The sequence below is a fragment of the Mauremys mutica genome, chromosome 11, assembly GCF_020497125.1.
Source record: "Mauremys mutica isolate MM-2020 ecotype Southern chromosome 11, ASM2049712v1, whole genome shotgun sequence".
NCBI lineage: Eukaryota > Metazoa > Chordata > Testudines > Geoemydidae > Mauremys > Mauremys mutica.
In genome coordinates this window covers 85,011,625-85,029,155 of record NC_059082.1, presented here as the reverse complement: position 1 = coordinate 85,029,155, position 17,531 = coordinate 85,011,625, and the positions used below count along the sequence as shown (strand labels likewise).

At 59.5% G+C, this 17,531-nt stretch overlaps 1 protein-coding gene across 1 annotated transcript in view; it reads left to right on the top strand.

The window, feature by feature from the left end:
- The first annotated feature begins 12,923 nt into the window (after positions 1–12,923).
- The window catches only part of HS3ST2 (heparan sulfate-glucosamine 3-sulfotransferase 2), a 34,116-nt gene continuing 29,508 nt past the window's right edge, over positions 12,924–17,531 (top strand). The window contains exon 1 of the mRNA XM_044980887.1: positions 12,924–13,723. Coding sequence (XP_044836822.1) covers positions 13,221–13,723 — 503 coding nt within the window. The 5' untranslated portion in view covers positions 12,924–13,220. The remainder of the gene's footprint in view (positions 13,724–17,531) is intronic.

The window sequence follows — 17,531 nt, the reverse complement described above, 5'->3', positions numbered from 1 at the left end:
GTAATCTACTCAGCAGGATTAAAGCCTCCCCCCGCCCCCGACTCTTTATCCCTCTCATCCCAGGACTCCACTAGAAGTGATTAAGTCTGGGGCGGGGGAGCCATTTCGCTCGTAAGCACCATTCCATCCTGCTTAGAAATGTATTTCCGAATGACATGAGGCTCTGCAGCACGGCCAGGCCCAGCGACTCCGGCTGGGCGAGCGGCTGAGATTTGCGGCTAAAGTAGCTTGACCTGGAGTCAGAAGGAAATGCATCGCCCCTGACCTCGTCTGGAGCACGTTGTGTTCAGAACCGATTTGTGAGGCTTATGGACGTTTCAGCCTGGAGTCATGACACTGAAGCTTTGGGGATTCACTTTCCAGCCTCATTTGGACAGAAACCTCTGGCTCCAGCAGCAGGGAGATCCTGGCGCTTTAGAACTCCCGAGCTGGCCAGCAGGTCTGGAATTTGGTTGTGGTGCTAATTAACTAGTGGCTTGAGGAAAAGGTACATTGCTCTGCATTACAGCCTGCCCAGGCCAGGGAACCAGAAACAGCAGCAGCTCATGGGGCGAATATCCCACCCGCCTTCCACGCGCTGCTGGGGGACATGGGCCAGTGAAAAGAAATGGAGCTGGCTGTCACGGAGTGTGGGGGCGTCAGGCCCTGCACCCCCGGGCTCCCTGCCGATTCACCAGGACTCTCAGCCAGCCAGTAAAGCAGAAGGTTTATTTAGACGACAGGAACACAGTCCACCACAGATCTTGCAGGCACAGATAACCGGATCCCCCCGGTTAGGTCCATCTTGGGGCCTCCCAGCCCCCCTCGGGGATCAGAGCCCAGTCCCCCTGCTTCCCCTCTTTTCTCCAGCCAACTCCAGTCTGCCCCACCCCCTCCGGCCCCTCCTCTCTGCCCAGCTTCTTTCCCAGGCTAGGAGGTCACCTGACCCCTTTGTCTCCAACACCTTTAGCCAGCACCTTTGCAGGGAGGGGCCCGGCCATCCGTTGCTAGGCGACAGAACGTCAGGCATTTGGCTGCATGGACTTTTGCTGCTAGATACTTAGGATCTGTACCCAGCCCCCAGTAAGACCAGTCCCACTTCGTCACACTGGCCCAAGACATGAGCTGCCTGGCTCTCGCTGTACTAACCATAGCGAACAGGATGCCTCCCGGGCGGCTCTGCAGGTCATTCAGGTGGTGCTGGGCCTCGGCAGGCTGGGGAATCACCAAGCCAGGCCGGGTTCTCAATAGCAGGAGACAGTGAGGTGTGGGTCTCTGGGAGCACTTGGCGTTTCTGTGCCTCCTCAGGGTGGCAGCCATCTTGCAGGACCTCCTGTGTGTCACAGGCCCCATCTAGGAGGGAAGCGCCAGCGTCAGGCCACAAACCTGGTTCCAGCCGGCTTCGCTGGGGCCACCATCTTTGCAGGAGCTTCGACTTGCAAACATCAGTGTTTTCTGGCGGCTAAATCAAAAGCGGGTGGAGCCTGGGCATGGCCCAGCTCACAAACGTGTCCCCTGCTCAGCAACGTGCCTGGGGAGCCTCCTTTCCAGCAAGGCACAAGCTGGGACCTCCTGACTGCCCCGTCCTGAGCACAACAGGGCACTCGCTGCAGTAAATTCATTGGTGTTTGCACTGGGTCCCCTCTCCTCAGTAAATCTCCTGGTCTGAATGGAGCAGAGGCCAGGCTGGAAGCAGCAAGACCAGGGAATGGTGTCAGGATACAGCCATGGCAGCCTGAGCCCCGTCTGAACACACTGGGCCAAACCCTGCTCCAGTGACCATCGGGAGCCGCTCTCCTGACTTCAGCTTTGCACCCAGATCACCGAGAGCCGAGCTTGTTCTGCTGAACGAGAACAAACTGTATCAGCCCTTTAATGAGACTCTTGTTTTCGGCTGCTGATGGACACATACAGTGAGGCTATTTAGGGGGCCCCGTTCCAGTGTAAAACTAGAATAAATGGGCTCATGAAAGTGGCTCGTTCACCCCAGTACTGATGCCTCTATCTAGCAACTCCCTCGCTCTAGTCACAATGCAGCAGAACACGCTAGCAAAGCCCATTGTTTTCTTTTAACATCCCTAAGTGGACCCAGTCTCTCAGCGTCAGAAAGGCCTGCGCTGATCCTTGTGTTAGACGGGCAAGTGCTTCAGACCAGTTCAAACACAGAGTGGGTTTTGCTCTCATGCAAGCGCTTGAATAAATGCATATTTCCAAGTTCACCTGGCTGGAAACACGGCAGCCCCAACTTTGCCTCGTGACTCCTGGAGTTCCCAACTCACCCATGGGATGTGTATAATACAGGGATCAATTCCAGCAGGATTAGAAAAATACGTCAGCTTGTAGGTGCCAGAATCAAACGCTGGCGAATGACAAACACGTTAGAAATAGACAAATGGATTAGCCCTGCCATTTCGGCCCCGAGGTCTTTTTTAGGCTGTGGAAATAAATTCTAACCTTGATCTCTTCTCTCCAAACCTGAAGACATCAAGGCTAAAAGATCGTCTTTAATCTTATTTGCTATTTTCAGCATGTATTTTATTGGCCTCCTTTTCTCCTATAGAATAGTGTTATGTGTATCTCGCACAGATCTTCGCTCTGCTACGTCTGTAAAAATCTCTTCCATAATCCCTTGCATTTCTATAGCCCTTCCTGTTCCAAGGGGCTTGACAGGCTGCCTGTGCCGGAGGGGAGCCTAGGATGTCCTAGACTCGCATTTGGCTGCAGACTCCTTCCCTGACAAACCCCAGCGGGAAGCGTTATCACTAGCATTTCTTCTGTGCACCGTGGGAGCAACCAGAGACCTCAGTCAGGACTGGGGCCACGTGGTGCTGGGCGCTGCACAAAGGCACAGTCAGACCTGGGCTGTGCTCTGGAGAACATGCCACAGGATATCACAGTGAGTGTATCAGGCAGGAGGGCAATGGCATGAGAGCTCGTGGTCACCTGGGTCAGTAACGTGCAAGTCACTCACACTTTGTCTTTTATTAATATGAAAGCGAATGGCATTAGCTCTTCCCAACCGCTGGGGCTCCCAACGGCCGCTAGTCGGCTCATGCCTGGGGTGGGTCTGGAGGAGGGATTTGAAGAAGTGGGTGGTGGCTTCACGGACTCTTTCAGGGATGGCGTTCCCTGCCCAAGGGGCAGCGTGGAGGCAGAGCCGGGAGCTGTCCGGGGGAGGGGTGGGCCTGCAGGCACGAGGCTGGCAGTGGGGGCGTGCGTTGCGGCACGAGGAGAGACAAAAGCCGAGGGGGTAGGACAAGAAGTGGGAATCTGGCCTGGGAAGCAGGTGGAGGGGCTCGGAGAGGGCAGTGAGGTGGTCAGGGAGCTGGGCAAGGACAATGACGTGAGCAGCCCTGGTCTTGGGGGAGCCCCGACTCGCCGTGGGGAGGATGCGGGGTGAGTGCGGAGGGCAGACGCCGGGCTGGAGGGGGCCAGGAGACGAAGGAGTGGTTGTAAGAGGGGTGGGGAGAAGAAGGAGGGGAATGGGGCTGGGGCTAGAAGATGGGGGTACTGGAGAGGACTGGTACAAAGGCGGAGCAGTGGGACAGGATGAGCAAGGGAGGGAAGTAGCTAGCAAGGGAAGGCGCTGGGGGAACAGGTGGAGAACCTGGGACCGGGGCGCTGGAACAATGTGTACCTGGGAGGTGGGCAGGGAGCCATTGAAACGAACTTAAACCCTGGATATGATGGAAACCACTTCAAGCCAGGGTGTGTGACCCCCCCCCCCAGCACCCCTAGCTCCAGCCCCCATGGCTGGGGGTGGAAAGTGAGCTCTCAGGTTGAGAGGTGGGTGAAGAAGAACAGGGCATCAGGAGAGACGTGGCCGGGGCAGGAGCTCATGCTTTCCCAGAACACGTGGCCTCCCCGCTGGAGAGGGCTCCTGTCTCCTGAGTGAGTTAGGGCCTGACAACTGCGGCTAGTGTCCGGAAAGGGGAGATGCTCTCGCTAGCCTCGAAGGGCCTGTTTCCGTTCCCTGACATGGGAGTTACTCCAACGACTTCTGTGGATTTACACCAGCAGAGGTGAGATCAGAATCAGGCCCAGCTCCCTGTGGCTCCCGTTAGCACAAAAGCCGGCGCCAGAAATGCGCAGGAGGGCCCCAAAGCTGTTGTTTATGTGATGTCTGATGGAAACTGCAAACGTGTCACGGGAAAAACCCTGCAGAACACAAAGACTGAAAGCAAAACGTCAACGTCCTGAAACGTCCCCCTTGCAAGCGGGGAGAGCTGGGGGAGCTCAGCGACAGGCACCAGCTGTATTCATCCAGGCTCCTCTCCTGTCCGGGGCATAAGCAGCGTCTTTGCTGCTGAGGCTTATCAGCACATGGAGATAATGAAATGTATAAAGGTGGGAAAACAGCTTTTCTGCAGCTTCACTTTGGCTGCTTGTCAGGAAACGGGGAAGACTGGAATGACCCCGGTTCTGCGGCCACAGCAAAGGGGCTGGCCCGAATCAGCAGCTGAGAGCGGCCGCCCTGTACCCCTAATGGCTAATGTAACTCGCACACCCTTGTCTGCATGCAGCGAGCTGTGCCTGGGACGGCTGCACATCTCCGCAGGCTGGGTCAGAGAGCACCTCCCGCGCTCGCAGGGCCCTCCCACAGCCATGTGTGGCAGGAGGAGAGCTAAGATCCGGCCTCACTACAGGCCACAGAAACCCTCTTTGCCCTGGTGTCATCCCCTGGGAGCCAATCCCAGCCCCGGCTCTGTGGCCGCAGTGCCCCTTGCAGCAGAAGCAGGCAGTGCCACTGTGCCCGGGCATGGGGGAGCCTGCCCACCTGCTCTCCCATGATGTCTCCTCGGGCCAGGCACCAGGGTCTGGATTTAGAGCAGCAGGCTGTTCTGGTGAGGAGCCGGGACAGACACACGCACACACTGGGGCCGGGACCGCAGGCTGCACAGGGCGAGCCTGCCAGGTGTCTGTCTCTTTGTAGCAGCTCAGGTCTCTTGCTTCCTGTCCGTGTTACTCAGAACATCCGCCAGGTCTGCACCACTCCCACTCAGCACCTGGGAGGAAAAGCCAGGCCAGAACGGCACCCGCGGCGGGGGCTGGAAGTCGCTGCCACACCTCCGCAAGGCTTTCTGCAGGGCACCTGGCTTTGAGATATAGCGGCCAGGCCCCCGGCTGGTGTGAATGGGGGTAGAGCCACTGCAGCCAATGGGCCAGGCCCCCAGCTGGTGTAAATTAACATCATTCCACTGCAGCCAATGGGCCAGGCCCCCAGCTGGTGTAAATTAACATAATTCCATTGCAGCCAATGGGCCAGGCCCCCGGCTGGTGTAAATGGGGGTAGATCCATTGCAGCCAATGGGCCAGGCCCCCAGCTGGTGTAAATTAACATAATTCCATTGCAGCCAATGGGCCAGGCCCCCAGCTGGTGTAAATGGGGGTAGAGCCACTGCAGCCAATGGGCCAGGCCCCCAGCTGGTGTAAATGGGGGTAGAGCCATTGCAGCCAATGGGCCAGGCCCCCAGCTGGTGTAAATGGGGGTAGAGCCATTGCAGCCAATGGGCCAGGCCCCCAGCTGGAGATCTGCCAATTGAAATGAATGGCACTAGACTGACCTATCCCAGCTGGGCTCTGACTGCTCCTCTCCGCCCCGCCAGGCACAGACTCACTGGGACGCGCTTGCCTGACAGCGCAGGGGCTCAGCAGCTCTGAAGCTTCCCAGTGGGTCTGTTCTTACACGTCGCCACCACGTTCACGCTCGGCAGCTCTCACCAGCCCTCCCAGCCCTCCTCCAGCTGATAATGCACAAAACAGAAACGAGCCAAACGGCCCAGACCCGAGTGCTCCTTGGGGACCTAATGATCACATCAGGACTCCTGTCCCACAGGGACTCGGGCACTGTCCTATGGCTCCAGGACTCTTCTGAGCTAGTGGATTCTTTATTCCTCAATAGCCTCTTTGCAAAATCCCCATCCAATTCCTGTGTCACTCCTGGCACCCGAACACAGGGCTAGGACGGTGCTTTTCAGGAAACATTTTTTTCTTTAAATTTGAACTCATCCTATGACGTTACATAAACCAAAGCAGCAGCATCCGGCCCTGAACGGGCTGGCAAGGAGCTGGCAGCATCCTGTTGTGCTGGACTCGCATATTTTGCCCTATCTCATCCTATTATCATCCCTCTTCCCAAGTCACAAGACAGGTAGTTTTATGCAGCTGAATGAGCTCTCTGTGCTGAGAAAGCAGAGACAATAACTATTGTTGTTAAACTGGCTCTGCGGACAGTCCTCCTGGTCTAGCCAGAGCGAGCTGAGCACCAGCAGCCTGAGAAATCACCCCGCATGTGTGTGGAAGGGGGCGGGCACAATTAAACTACACTTGAGTTGATGAGGCTCGAGCGTAGGGAGTGGGCGTAGGGTGTGCGGCACATCCACAGTTACCCCGTCCATCTCTTCCATTCTATACATTTACACGCTCCATCGCAGGACGTGTTTGGGGATTGGCTTGGTCACACTGCAGGAGCCGATCCCTGTACGGCACGCTCTGTCCACAGCCGACTCCCTCATTACCTCGTCTTTCCACTTCTGACTTACCTTCTCCATTGTAAATGGTTCCCCGGGTGTCCCGCTTCTCTTAGCTAGTGCAGCCATTCTGCAACCAGCCTGCTGGTCCTTTCGCCTCCCTAAGCCTGTCTCCCAGGAGGTGTGGCCTTCCCCATGGCCAGTCACTCATGTCAAGCCAGGCCTACACTGAGCAATCTCAGGACAATCAATAACTTTTCAGTTCCATTGGCTCAAAGTGTTTTCCAGGCACCCTACACATGCAGGCCAGGGCAAGAGAGGCTCCAAATCAGGGGCGGCTCTAGACATTTCGCCGCCCCAAGCACGGCGGCACGCCGCGGGGGGGCGCTCTGCCGGTCGCCGGTCCCGTGGCTCCGGTGGACCTCCCGCAGGCGTGCCTGCGGATGCTCCACTGAAGCCGCAGGACCAGCGGACCCTCCACAGGCATGCCGCCAAAGGCAACCTGCCTGCCGCCCTCCCGGCGACCGGCAGAGCACCCCCCGCGGCATGCCGCCCCAAGCACGCGCTTGGCGTGCTGGGGCCTGGAGCCGCCCCTGCTCCAAATGCCCATTCGTACAGTCATTAGGGTGCACTTCTTTTCCAAGGCTCCTCCCTAGGGCCGCATCAGTCCCCTTCAGAGAGATGGGGCAGTGGAAATGGAGCCTCTTTCCCCAAACAGAGGCAGAGCTCTCACTCATCTATCGAGAACCCCACTTCCACCTGGAGCTGCCAGAACCTTGCCCCACTGCCCGTCTGTGTCCATCCAATTAGCGATGACTGTGCGCACTCACATCTCTTACCACGACAGAGACAAACTTGGATATTCATCCCTTTGCTGCTTGTAAATGAACTGAGAGGAAAGGCTGCCTGTGATGTGATGGGAACTTGTTAAGGAACAGGCCTGGTTTTCACACTTTGGACGGCACACAACAGGTTTCTCTTCAGTAGAAGGTATCTGCACAGAACAGGTACAGCCGTTACAGAAACACATCCTCAGAGCCACCTCCTCGAGTCTGAAGACAGAAGCAGCATCGAATATGCATTAAACAGAGATGGATCGAGCTGCAAAACTAGGAACCAGCTCTGGGTTTCAGGAATTTGGGGTGGTTTGGAACTGGGTCACATTAAAAGATTGGGACCATTTGCAACCTCTGGATTCAGATTCAATGTTAAAATCTGGGCCTTTGGTTCAGGCTCATCTCTAGCGGAATCGTCTTTCTCACTCATGGAAGATAGGAATGGCCAGACTGGGTCAGAGCAGGGGTCCCTCTAATTCAACCTCATGGCGCCAGCAGCGGCCACGCCAGCTGCCTCAGAAACCCCATTATGGGCGGTATAGAGCAACCTTCCCCAGGGACAGCTTTTCTACCCCTCATTAGGTAGTGACTGGTTGTGCCCTGAAGCAGGCGGCCTTTTTAAGTGTGTTGTCTTTGTGGGTGGGGGGGGGGAGGGTTAATCCATTCTAATGTAACTCTGGACGTCCTAATTACCCCCAGTCACGTCCAGTCCTTTATTGAATCCTGCTAAGGGTCTTGGCCTCAGTGATATCTAATGGCAATGAGTTCCACAGGCTACTTGCATGCTGTGTATAAAAAAGACTTTCTTTTCATCCATTTTAAATTTGCTGCTGTTCAAGGTTATTGAATATTCCCTTGTTCTTGAATTATGGAAAAAAAGTGAATATACATTCCCAATACCAATACTTCTCGATACCATTCATGATATTGTATCCCATTATTATGTCTCCTCTCTAAAGTACCGTAACTAGTCCCAGCCTGTTCAATCTCTGCAAGCCACCGTTTGCTGTCATCGCCCATCTCTTTCTGGAAAATCCATTTTGAGACGAGGTGACCAGAACTGTGCCCAGTATGCCCAATGAGGGCGACCCATTGATTTAGAACAGCACTGTAATTATAGTCTCTGTTTTATTCCCCAACCCATTCCTTATGCACCCAAACATTTTATTTAGAGCGGGCTGGGTATTGAACAACAACACTTTTTTTTTTTTTTTGGAACTGCTGATTTGTTTAAACTGAAACTCTTTGCAAATCAGGGTCAGTTACGACTCAAAAAAATGTTTCAAAGTGGTCAGAACATTTCATTTTGACATTTTCGTAATGAAAAGGTCAGTTTTTCTGATTCAAAATGACTTTTTACTTCAAAATTTAAACTAACTACACTAAAAAAAATTCTTAAAGGTCAAAATAGAAATAAACATTTCAAAATTTTTGAAACAAGATGTTTCAATTGATCCAAACTGGAAAAAAAACGGGGTTTGCAAAAATGTTTAAGATTTCAAGTTTTCCTCTTGATTTGAGATGGGGGGGAAACGAAAAGTATTCCAGGGATGGGAAACCGTTTCCCGTCCACTTTCGTTTCATTTGCTTTTCGGAGCACCGCTGCAGACGGAGCAGAGGCTTCCAGTGAGCTGCCAACCTGAGGTCTGGGTCTTTGGTGTGAGCTGTTCCGGTGAGTTTGGAATTCGGAAATGTGCACGCGTGGCTGCTGCTCAGCGTTCCAGAGATGCAGGGCCCCAGCACGGGTAACTCAGGCTAGTAGGGAGCTTCCTAGCTTCTGCAGCAAGACATCAGCCGGTCCACCAGCTTATAACGTTACTGGTATTCCTGGGTCACCTATTTATGGCAACCCTGCATAGGCCTTAACCTACCCTGGCTAAGCTCTGTAGGGCTGGAAAGTGAATGGAAGGGATGGATTGTTGTGCAGAGTATCCTCGCTGCAGGCGTTATTTTTGCCTTATGTCATACGGGAGGAAAGATCAGGACACTAAGTCAAGAAATGCCCAGGAACCAGCCCTGTTCAGCCCAGGATCTCTGGCCCTAACTGAGAAGCGCGCGTGCAGCCGGAGAAGGCTGCCGAGTACCCCGCAGCACTGACCTAGAGCTGTTACAGCAGGCCAGCCCTTCGCCACGGCCTCGGCTGTGTTCACAGCCTGCCCAGCATCCCTGTGGGGCAGGGCACTGCACTGCATCGTGCCCCCACGGGCGGCCCTGCCATTCATGACGCCTGAAGTCTTTGTTTTGCCGTCTACAAAACTGGCTTTGGGTCCAGGAAATCAAAGCTAGTTACAGTGACAAACATGCCGGGAAGCAGCCCGTCTCCATCTTGGCTTATAAAATCCCTGTCAGCAGGGATCTATTCCACTCAATTAATCTCCTAATTGTGACAATCATCAGGAAAGTGCTGGGAGAGAAGGTTTGTAGCACACAATGTCGAAACACAGCGTGAGACCTTCTTTCACACACCCCTCTGCTCACTGCTCGCCTCTCTTCATTGCAGTGAATGTATTGCTGGTGAAAGGTGCCGGATTGACAGCCCTGGAGACCAAGAGCCTCTCTTTATGCACAGAGCAGACGCAGCGTCACGTGCGCTGCCCAGCGAGCGCTGCCACCCAGTCCCCACAGATCCAGGGGAACGTGTTCTCCATTCACGCGGAGTCCCTGCCAAGAGTTCCAGCAAGAGGGAATTGTACTGATGGCTTTTGTGATGCAGACCTGTCCCCTGGGAAGTAGACTGAGACCTCCCAAACTCGTTACAGGTAAGCCACTGAACAGCTGCCAACCCATGACGTCCACCACCTGCTCCCTGACACTGCTATTTACAGAGCAAAATTGTTCTCACTTCTCAGCACCCCTTGGCCTCCCACCTTCTCTCCAGTCTGCGTGCTTCCAGGGCCGCCCAGAGGATTCAGGGGGCCTGGGGTCTTCGGCGGAAGGACCCCCCCACCGCCGAATTGCCGCCGAAGACCTGGAGCGGAAGACGCTCCAGGGGCCCGGGCCCCGTGAGAGTTTTCCGGGGCCCCCGGGGCGAGTGAAGGACCCCGCTCCAGGGCCCCCGAAAAACTCTCGTGGGGGCCCCTGCGGGGCCGGGGGCAAATTGCCCCACTTGCCCCCCGCCCCAGGCAGCCCTGCGTGCTTCTGCCCAGCCCCTCTGCTGCTCTGGCCTGCCAGGGACGGTTGGTTGGGCGGGGCAGAGATAGCAGGCTGGGAGGCAGGGACAGCCAGATGGAGAGAGTCTCAGGGTCCCTTCACACAGCCAGACCCCCTCTCCAGAGCATGAGCTGTGTGCCCAGAGCGCTCGCCAACCCCGTCCCCGAGATGTGCTGCCCATTCCAGAGCGGGCAGCAGCTCTGCAGGCAGGGACCTGCCACGAGGTTCCCCTGGAGCTGGTGCAGGGCGAGGCAGATGTGCCTAATGCTAGTTTCCAGGGGCCCATGGGCATTCTGCCCTTGTCTGCCCCGATGGCACCACGCCCCCAATCTCCCCACGCAGGGTGGCGGGCGCGCTGGGCAGAGGTCTTGCCGGGCTGTCTCTGGGAAAGCAGCGCCAGACGCACGGGGGAGAAAGCCAACAGCGCGGCAAGTTGTTAAGCAATCCCGGCCCTGACCCTGCAGCAGGGCTGCTGCTCCCTGGAGGGAGGCCCTGTGCCTGGCACAGGCTAGCGAGCCCCGGGCTTGTCTGCATCCTGCAGGAGTCTTTCCGGGCTCCCTCCCTCACACTCGCCAGGAGCCACCACAAGAGGGCGCCTGAGCAAAGCAGAGCGGGAGAGGAGGGTGTGTTTGGGTGACAGGCTGCTTGCAACCCTGGGGTGTGTCTACACTGCAGTGCAAAGCCAGGGTCTGAGCTCCGGACAGCCACGTTTCCCCACGCTGCACAGCGAACAAAGTGCTAGAGCGGCCCTGTTTCGGGAGGCGCGAGGCGGTCTGGAGCACGGATGGTTACACTCAGCCGGCATAACGCTGGGTAGATGCTGAAGCCCCAGATCTGCTAAGTGGAGTTTTATTAACCCCGTGCTAACGTTACAGTGTAGACAGACCTTGAGGCACAGCGCGTCCTTGACTGGCCAGGCCAGGCCAACCCCCCCTTGACAGAGACGCACCCACACCACGCTAACCCCACATGCATCCCTGGCCTGCACAGCCACCTAGGGGAGCCGCTGCTGGGTCCCACTCGCTGGAGGAGGTGTGGGCGGGTGTGTCTACACGGCAGTTAGACCCAGGCTGTCCCCTGGGCCTGACCGGGGCTGGCAGTGGAGCTAGAACATTGCTGGGGGGGGCTGGCTGACCCCCACACGCTGGGCCCTCACGAGGGGGAGGGACGTAGAGAACCCAGATGTCTCCACAGCAATGTTACAGCCCAAGTCCACTGAGCCAGGCCAGCAGGGGGCTTGCTGCAGTGTAGACACACCCCAGACGGTTCAGAGAGGCTGGAATGGAGGCTCCCGGAGTCCGAGACTGCCCGGAGAAGGGAGCCAAATTTGGAGCATCTTCACCAAGCAGCTGCAGGTGGCTCGTGGGGAGCAGGGCCACCTGGCTGGGGCAGCCTAGGAAAAGCGGGAGGGTGCTGGGGGGCAGAGAAAGGGCTGGGGGTGCGGAAGGAGGGTGCAGGCTCTGGGGTGGGGGTGAGAGGTTTGAGGGGGGGGAGGGAGGGAGGGGGCTCCGGGCTGGGGCAGATGGCTGGGGTGCAGGAGGGGGTGCAGGCTGCAGGCTGGGGGTGCACGCTCTGGGGTGGAGCCGGGTGAGAGGGTCAGTGACAGGAGGGAACTCCAGGGCAGGGCAGGGTGTTGGGGTGGAGGAGGGAGTTTGGGGTGTGGGCTCCTCCTGCCTGGGGGTGTGGGAGGGGGATGAGGCGCTCAGGGTGATGGCTCTGGGGTGGGGCCAGGGTTGAGGGGTGCAAGATGGGGCTCTGGGCTGGGGGGATGCAGGTTCTAGGGTGAGGCCGAGGTGAAAGGTTCGGGGTCTGGCCTGAGGGGCTTGGGCTGCCGGCTCTGGGGCGAGGCCGGGATGAAAGGTTTGGAGTGTGGGAGGGGCTGGGGGGGAGGGGCTTGGGATGGGGGCTCTGGGCTCGGGGGAGGTGGGGGTGATAGGGTGGGGTCCAGCTGGAGGTGAGGGGCTCGGGATGCGGGCTCTGAATTGGAAGGAGGTGGAGGTGAGAGGTCGGGGTCCGGGCTGGGGGTGAGGGATGGGGGCTCTGGGCTCGGGGGAGGTGGGGGTGAGAGGTCGGGGTCCGGGTTGGGGGCTCGGGATGCCGGCTCTGGGGTGAGGCCGGGATGAAAGGTTTGGAGTGTGGGAGGGTGAGGGGCTTGGGATGGGGGCTCTGGGCTCTGGGCTCGGGGGAGGTGGGGGTGATAGGGTGGGGTCCAGCTGGAGGTGAGGGGCTCGGGATGCGGGCTCTGAATTGGAAGGAGGTGGAGGTGAGAGGTCGGGGTCCGGGCTGGGGGTGAGGGATGGGGGCTCTGGGCTCGGGGGAGGTGGGGGTGAGAGGCTGGGGACCGGGCTGGGGGCTCGGGGTGAGAGGTTCGGGGTCCGGGCGGTTCTGGCTCGGGCGGTTCGTGGGGGCTCCGGGAGGCGCTGACGTCAGGCGGCCCCTTAAATAGCAGCCGCACCGGCGCTGCCCCGGCATTTCCCGGGGACAGAGAAAGCCGGAGCCGGCTGCGGCGCCCCGGCTTCGGGCTGCAGGGGCCGGCCATGGGAGCTGAGGAGCCGGCGCTCGGGGCGGCGGCCGCGGGCAGGGGCAGCGGCAGCGTGCGGAGCCCCCCGGGCCGCCCCTCCTCCTAGGAGCGGGACATGCCCCGGCAGCCGCCGCTTCCCCGGAGCCGCGGGGAGCCGGGCACGGAGCCTGCCTTCGCCTCGGTGCGCTGCGCGCCGCCCGGCCCCGGCCCCAGCCCCATGCGCCGCGGGCAGCGCCGCGCCGCGCCCCCCGGCCCCATGGAGCCATGGCGCTGAGCGGCCGGGCCGGGCCACCCTCCCGCAGGCTGACGCGCCGCTTCCTCTTCATCTTCACGCTCTCCCTGTCCGGCACCTGCCTGTGCTACAGCCTCCTGCGCTGCGCCGGGGGGCCCCTGCCCGGCCCCGAGCGCCGCTGCCTCCCCGCCCGCAGCGCCGGCGCCAAGAAACTTCTGCAGAAGTCCCGCTCCTGCGGCCGGGAGCCCGGCGAGCCGGGGGGCGCGGCCGCCAGCCCCTGGGGGCGCGGCCGGAGCGGGGAGCCGGCCTGGAGCGGCCCCCGGGGCGCGGGCCGGGAGGCGCCGCCGGCGGGGAACGGCTCCGGCCCCGCCAAGCTGGGCAGCAAGCGGCTCCCGCAGGCCCTCATCGTGGGGGTGAAGAAGGGCGGCACCCGCGCCGTGCTGGAGTTTATCCGGGTGCACCCCGAGGTGCGCGCCGTGGGCACCGAGCCCCACTTCTTCGACCGGCACTACGAGCGCGGGCTGGAGTGGTACAGGTGAGCGCCGGCCCCCCGCCCGGCTCCGGGGGGGGCGCCGCTGGGGGGGGTCCCCCCGCCCAGCTCCGGGGGGGGGCGCCGCTGGGGGGGGGCCCCCCGCCCGGGGGGGGGGGGGGGGCGCCGCTGCGGGGGGTCCCCCCGCCCGGCTCCGGGGCGGGGGGCGCCGCTGGGGGGGGTCCCCCCGCCCGGCTCCGGGGAGGGGGGCGCTGCTGCGGGGGGTCCCCCCGCCCGGCTCCGGGGAGGGGGGCGCCGCTGGGGGGGATCCCCCCGCCCGGCTCCGGGGGGGGCGCGCTGTTGCGGGGGGGGGCGGGTCCCCCCGCCCGGCTCCGGGGGCGCGCGCTGCGGGGGGGTCCCTCCGGGGGGTCCCCCGCCCGGCTCCGGGGGGGCGCGCTGCGGGGGGGGGCGTTTGAGCGGGTGGCTCCCCGGACCTGGCGCCTGGTCCCGGCCGAGTCTGTGGCCGCCCCGCTGGAGCCCGGCGATCCCTGTGGCCGCGGGTCGGCTGGCTCCGGCTCGGGTGTCCTGCCCGGTCGCCGGGGAACGGCCCTTGGACCCCCGGGGCCCCCTGCCCGGACCCGAGGGACCTGGGAGTCGCGCCCCGCACCCGGCTCGGCGCGGCAGGGGCGCCTCTGGGCCCGCTGCACCCCGAGCCGCCGGGCTTGGCCCTGGGAAGCGGGGTCTGTGCGGCCGCTGGAGCTGGATCCCCGCGCCCCTGCGCTATGGACCCCTGAGGGGCTGGAGGGGGGGGCGTTGTACCGGGGCCCCGCGTGTGCTGGATTGAGACGGGGGAACCCGGCCCTGTCTCCCGCGGTCTCTCCATCCCAGCGCCCCGGCGGCTCCCCGGCCGGGGGGGCGGGAATCGCGCTGGGCTGTAGGGGGAGCGCTGAGGGTGACCCCTGCCAAGGATCGGGCCCCGTCGCCCGCTGGGAGAGCCCCGTCCTGGCTCACCCAGAGCGGCTCGCGCAGGGTGCTGCCCCTCAGAGGAGGCAGGATCAGGCCGGCTCTCGGGGGTGCTGAGCGTCTGGGGCGCGCAGCACCGCAGGGGACCTGTCACCCCCAGGGAGCCCGCTGCGGGGCCAGAGATGCAGCACTGGGCAGCCCAGCGGGGTGGGGTCAGGCTGGGCCCCTCAGGCCCGTGTTGGAACGTGAGGGGCTGGGCGCTGGCCCCTGGGTCGTGCCTGGGCCCTGTCTGCCCACCCCAGGGATCATCAGCTGCTCCCCAGCTCCTGCTCCCCGCAGCGGCCTCACTCGGCCTGGTCATTTCCCTTGCGCCCTGCTCCCCGGTCCCCGGTCCCTGCCTCTCCCTGCCTCAGAGACCCTGGGAGGGCTGCCATGTAGCCGGGAGGGTTGAGGCTGGTTTATCCGGCGGGCGGCGGGGGGGAGGCGCTCTGCCTAGCACCCGATCACTGTGGGGGGGGGGTGTCACAAGACTAGCTCGTCCCTAGAATGGCAGAACAGGGTGTATGGCCATGCAAGCGGGCTGCCCCGGTCGGGTTTGGGGGCTAAGAATGGATCAGTCTGTTGCTTGACTTCAGTGGGGTTGTTGCTTCAGGAAGAAGCGCTGAACCTGGCCTAGGGGTGAAACGCTTCTTGCTGGCTGTCGGAGGAGCAAAAAGTCCCACTGTGCGCTTATCTGTTTCCAGCTGTGAGATACACCAGCAATAACCTCTAGTCTGTGTGAAGATCCCATAGCTGGCTGCCTTGGGAGCCAATCAGAAACCGTGACATTCCCAGCTCATTGTCTAAACCATTGCTAAGGTGAAGGGACCTTCACAACTTGTATGGGCTGTTATCTAACAGATTGAACTCCAGGTGGCCACTCCACTGCCTCTGTGATCCCAGTCCTACTACCCATGATTTGCTCCATAGCTGTCCTGAAATCAGCTGCTGCTGTTGGTTCCACAAAAGTGCAATATCTCATGTACTCTGTCCGCTTGTCTGCTTCCTGAAATCAAATACGTGTTAAATATCTGAGATCTCTAATCAATCAAACCTTAGCGGGTAGTCAGTGCATCTCCAGGAAGAGACAGAGGGAGACGGGGAAGAATTGAATTGAAATAAAAGGCTTTCTTGTAAAATGCGGAGGCACTAAGAGATCCCAAGCCGTTCAGTTTCTGGGCGCTGGGTAAGAACAGCCTGTGTGCGGGTGCGACCCCCTCTCCTCTGTGTTCAGACCCCTGCGGTTCAGTGGGATGGCTGCCAGACTGTTCTCCCTGCTTTCGGGGGCGGGATGCGTGCTGGAGTGTCGAGTACCTGCTGCACAGAATCCCCATCTGAGCCACTGCGGGGGGGCTGTGCTCACAGAGCCCCTGTCACCTTTGCTCTGCTCTCATGCCTCTCGTGCGTGAGGAGGGAGGGCTCTGTGGGCAGGGCTAGGCCTGCGATCCACTAATGAATCATGCAGAAGGAAAGCGCTCCCTGCACTAGTTGGTGCCTACAGGAGCCAGGTGGCTGGAAGCAGCCTTTGCAGTGGCCCTGTGGGCGGGCAGCCCTGCTCCATTCCCACACGGCTCCATTAGTGGCTCGCTGGTGGGGCAAGGAAGCCCCCGGGAGCTGTCAGACACGGCTCAGGTGTCAAATGGGGGCCCGGAGGCATTGGTGGTATTCCACAGCCCACCCTTTTGTGGTGCCAAAATGAGATGCCTGTCAGGAGATCGTGCTGACATTTAAAATATGGTCACATGGGCTCTGCTGGCCCCCGGGCTGGGGGGAAGGATAAGTGGTGCTGGCTCCCCATGGTGCTTACCGTGCCAACAGGAGCAGTCACCCACAATCATTTGCGTAGCTAGAGCTTCAGAACAGGATCCTCTCCTTCCGTCTGGGTATTGATCAGCAGTGAAACAAGTAATTGCTATGCAGACACTTACCCTGGGCAGCTGAATTAATGCCCCTGGGCTGAATGAGGCAGATCACCCACAGAGCTATTCCAGGCTCTTTGCAGATTCAGGCAGGCATTGCAGCATTTGTTTGTACTTGGGCCATGTTCTGAAGGGTTTCTCCACAACCTTAAGGGCTGGAGATCTGCTCTGTCTTTTAGAAAGCTGAGATCCTGGAGCACAGCATGAGCTCTGTCAAACCCTCCCATTCTGAGTCTGGAAGATTGGCCCTGGGGTGATGTACTGTGTACAGCTGCTCAGGAGTTTTTTGACATTGTTTTTCATTGGAAAATGCAGATTGGTTCAAAGTGGCACTTTTTGTGAGTAACGTACCAGTTTTGATGACTATTTTGTAGAGAACGATTTGAGGTCCAGGATGGAATTTCTGGTCAAAATGAGAGACACTCACACAGTGACTATTGGGTATTCTGGGATCTTGATCTCTTTTTTTAGTGAACAGTTCAAAAGGTCTCTGTTCCATCCTGGTGCAGAACAGGCTAGTTTTGAAATAACATTTTCACAAAACCGTTTCCTGCCCAGCTCGAACATTGCAGGAAATGAATGATGCTCTGCAGCATAAGGAACGGGATGGTCAGAAAACAGGGCCCATCTCAAGTCAAAAACAAGTGTGATCCAAGGATGTATCAGGCAAGATATTTCCAGTGGCGCTAGGCAGGTATTAATGCTGTTGTGTCAGGCACCGGTGAGACCTCTTCTGGAAGAGTGTGTACGGTTCTGGTCACTCACGTTCAAGACAGATGAATTCAGACTGGAGCAGGTGCTGAGGACGGTTGCTAAGAGGATCAGGGGAAGGAAGTGCCTGTTTTAGGAATGGAGAATAAAAGATCGTAGTTGGTTCACCCTGCGCAGGCTGAGAGGGGATCTGCTGGCTCTCAATAACTACCCCAGGGAGCGAGAAGAGCTGCTGAAGCTAG